The sequence below is a fragment of the Bison bison genome, unplaced genomic scaffold (genome assembly GCF_000754665.1).
Source record: "Bison bison bison isolate TAMUID 2011002044 unplaced genomic scaffold, Bison_UMD1.0 scf7180017864472, whole genome shotgun sequence".
NCBI classification, from domain to species: domain Eukaryota; kingdom Metazoa; phylum Chordata; class Mammalia; order Artiodactyla; family Bovidae; genus Bison; species Bison bison.
Window position 1 is genome coordinate 15,162,504 of NW_011495033.1, and position 4,110 is coordinate 15,166,613.

The 4,110-nt window shown below is 41.9% G+C and overlaps 1 protein-coding gene across 1 annotated transcript; it reads right to left on the reverse strand.

Moving 5' to 3' along the window:
• Nucleotides 1-427: 427 nt before the first annotated feature.
• On the reverse strand, nucleotides 428-1,692 carry LOC105004118 (olfactory receptor 4D1-like). The gene is made up of 2 exons (XM_010861655.1): nucleotides 1,487-1,692; nucleotides 428-1,169 (listed from the first exon to the last, which is right to left on the reverse strand). Exons 1-2 carry the CDS (start codon nucleotides 1,684-1,686, stop codon nucleotides 428-430), a joined length of 942 nt encoding a protein of 313 aa, XP_010859957.1. The 5' UTR covers nucleotides 1,687-1,692.
• Nucleotides 1,693-4,110: the final 2,418 nt, after the last annotated feature.

Consider the following 4,110-nt stretch of genomic DNA (forward strand, 5'->3'; position numbering starts at 1 on the left):
AAAATGAAAGTGTTGAGTATTCATCACAGATATTCATCCATAGATGAGGAACTCTCTAAGTTCTCCCTTGTGATTATTTGAGACTCTGAGTTTCAAATTCCATCCACACCTCCTGCCTCGAAACGGAGTCAGAGGAAACATCTCCTGGCCAAGCTCTGCCCCTCACTTGCTCTTCATTGTTGAGCAAGTCACTTCTCTCCTAGTTTTCTGGCTTGTTAAACTGTTTAATATGATAATAACATATTCACTGTCAGTTTTGTGAGAATGAGACAAAAGTACAGAAGTGCCTAACATCTGACACAGGAGTAGGTACATAGAAATATTAGTTTAATCTCAACTGCTGCCTTCCACAAAGACTTTCCTCCACTTCTTACATGGGAAAACAAAGGTTCAGAGAGATTTGTCATTTAAATTACCTATTTTAAGTTCACTCCTTGCTGGAAATCACTAGGCACTTGCCAAATCTCTTTATGGCTGCCTTCATCTCCTGGTTCCTCAGGGTGTAGATGATGAGGTTGAGAACAGGAGTCAAAACCCTGTAGCTGATGGATGCAGCCTTGTCCATGGAGAAGGGAGTGAAGGGCCGGGCGTAGATACAGATACAGGGAATGAAGATCATAGACACAACGATGATGTGGGTGGTGCAGGTGGAAGCTGCCTTCCTCCTCGCCTGCCATGAGTGGGACCTCAGCATCACCAGGATGACAGTATAAGAGATCAGAAGGAGCAGGAACCAGATGAGGAGCAGCATCCCACTGTTGGAGATCATAAGGAACTCCAGGAGGGAGGTGTCCATGCAGGCAAGCCTCAGCATTTGTGGAATGTCACAGTAGAAGTTATCTAGGATGTTGGGGCCACAAAAAGGCAGTGGGAGCATCAGAACCAGCTGGACAATGGAGTGGACAAAGCCCCCTATCCAGGCAGCCACCACCAGCCCCACACACACTCGAGTGTTCATGATGGTGACATAATGGAGGGGCTGGGAGATGGCTATGTAGTGGTCACAGGCTAACACTGGGAGGAAGAAGACAGTCTCACCTCCCAGAAAGGGGAAGAAGAAGATCTGGGTCATGCAGCCCTGGTAGGAGATGGTCTTGGTGTCATGCAAGAAGTCCACCAGCATCTTTAGGAAAGTGACTGTAGAATAGCAGATGTCTATCACAGACATTCTGAAGGAGATCAGCCCTGGGATTTCTTTGGAAGGGATGATGCTAAAGCTGAAACTCCAGTACTTTGGCCACCTCATGTGGAGAGTTGACTCATTGGAAAAGACTCTAATGCTGGGAGGGATTGGGGGCAGGAGGAGAAGGGGACAACAGAGGATGAGATGGCTGGATGGCATCACTGACTCGATGGACGTGAGTCTCAGTGAACTCCGGGAGTTGGTGATGGACAGGGAGGCCTGGCGTGCTGCGATTCACGGAGTCACAAAGAGTCGGACACGACTGAGCGACTGATCTGACCTGATCTGATCTGATCTGATGACAGACTGATTTCAGAGAAGAAATACATGATTATGTGGAGCTGAGAGTCAACAGTCACTGTGACCATGATGAGGAGGGTTCCCACAATGGTGATGACATAGACAAATGGGAACACCACAAACAGGAATTTCTGGAACTCCTCCATCTGTGAGAACCCCAAGAGGACAAACTCTGACACCTGTATGATGTTCTGTGTTTCCATGGGACCTTCCCCACATGCCTAGAGAGAAACCATGCAAAATGAAAACCATAATAATTCAATCATTCTCCTTTGGAGAGTCAGGATTGAATTGATCAAAGTCACTGTTGAGTACCACTCCCAAGTGGAACTTAGAAGAGCCTTCCAAGGAGATAAATATATATTTCAAGGCTTTCACACTCATCTCCCTAACCACACCCTACATTGTATTATAAGCATTAATACATTACATTAGTTGTACAATGCTGTCCTTGTCCATGGGTCATGTCTGATTCACACTTGCTGTGTCTGTGAACCACAGGCTTCACAAATATAGTTGAACCAATCAATGGATTGATACACATGTCACCAAGTACCTATGACCACAAACATTATCAACCTAGGTGCATAAATCCTGAGAAGATATTGAGATTAATGATTAATGAAGTTAGATAAACAGATGTTCTTCATGGTGAACATTTGATGGGTTTCCCATGGTTAATTTGCTAAAGAAAGAGAAATGTATACTAGAAGAAATTGATGTGTACAAATTCAGAGGAAAATGTAAAGAAAAATAAGCAGTAGATTTTGGCCATAATGAAGCTGGGATGCTTAGAGTTTCTCAAATCCTCCCACGTAAATAGTTCTCAAGTGGTGTTTGTTGTCATGGGCCATCTGTGGGATAACTCAAAGCAGCCCAGGACAAGTGTAAAATCTCTTTAAATCCTCCTGTGTTATATTTTAAAACTTATGTGAATTTTCTATTAAACACATATCTCTAGATAATCTTTGGAAGTCAAATTTTGTGGCTTGTAAATCTTTGTAAGACCAAAATATTATAGAAAAATAGGATAGGGAAGGGAGGGGGATCGAGATGGTGGAGGAGTAGGATATGGAGTTCATCTTCTCCCACAAAAAATGTTGAAAATGTATCTACAAGTGGAATGATTCATGCAGAACAGCTACTGAATGCCAACAGAAGACCTCAGGTATCCACAAAGACAAGAAAACTGGTAAATGATATTTGATTAATAAATACAAACAGGAAATCACAATGGTCAAGAACATTTAAAATATATTTATTTATAAATAATACTCTACTAGAAAAAGGACAAAGGGAAAAAAAGAGTGAAATGTCACTGGCCAATATATTAAAAAGAAATAATGCAGATTATCTAGCAATCAAAGAAATCTAAATTCAAGTCAACATTTTAAAAAATCCACTTATAAAGGCATATTGAGATAGCTTTTCTCACACCCTAGTGGTAAAAGTATAAATTAATATCACTTATCTAGAATGCAATTTGTCAATCTACTTCTGGATTTTTAATATATACTAAATCTATTGCGACTTCAGGAACTTGAGCCTGTAAAAATACCAAAAATGTAAACAAACACTTATGGAAATAGATGTACAGTTCACTGTTATTTCCAGAAGAAAAACAGGAAATAATCTAAAACCTAATTACAGAAAAAACAGAAGAATCTACAATAATTAATCCCCCAGTGAAAGATGCTCAGTAGCGTCTGATTCTTTGCAACCCCCATGGACTATACAGTCCATGGAATTCTCCAGGCCAGAATACTGGAGTGGGGAGCTATTCCCTTCACCAGAGGATCTTCCCAGCCCAGGTCTCCCACATTGCAGTCAGATTCTTTACCAGCTGAGCCACCAGGGAAGCCCAAGAATACTAGAGCGGGTAGCTTATCCCTTCTCCAGGGGATCTTCCCAACCCAGGAATCAAACCAGGGTCTCCTACACTGCAGGTGGATTATTTACCAGCTGAGCTATCAGCGAAGCCCTAATTGCTTCTGTTTACTGAGTTTTCTTAACATGCCCACTTTTGTCAAGGGCTTTGTAGACGTGATATTATTTTGTCTTTATAACGAGACAGAGAAGTAGGACTCTTCACATTTTGTACTCAAGAGAGTGCTATCAGAGAGGTCAGGATCATAATGGACATTACCAAACTCATACCTGGTAAGGTTTGTATTCATGTGATTGAGAAGTGAATGTTCTTCAATATTATGTCAATATTTCTTTACTCTGTAGTAATACTGTGCATCCATTTTAAATGAGCTGTTTATTTGTTGAACCATCACTAAATTGACCAAGAAAAAAATGTTGGTCAAATACAAATGTTATCTCATTAAAGTTTGGTTCAGTTCAGTTCAGTTCAGTCACTCAGTCGTGTCCAACTCTGCAACCCCATGAACTGCAGCACGCCAGGCCTCCCTGTCCATCACCAACTCCCGGGGTTAACCCAAACCCACGTCCATCAAGTCGGTGATGCCATCCAGCCATCTCATCCTCTGTCATCCCCTTTTCCTCCTGCCCCCAATCCCTCCCAGCATCAGAGTCTTTTCCAATGAGTTAACTCTTCGCATGAGGTGGCCAAAGTACTGGAGTTTCAGCTTTAGCATCATTCCTTCCAAAAAAAACACCCA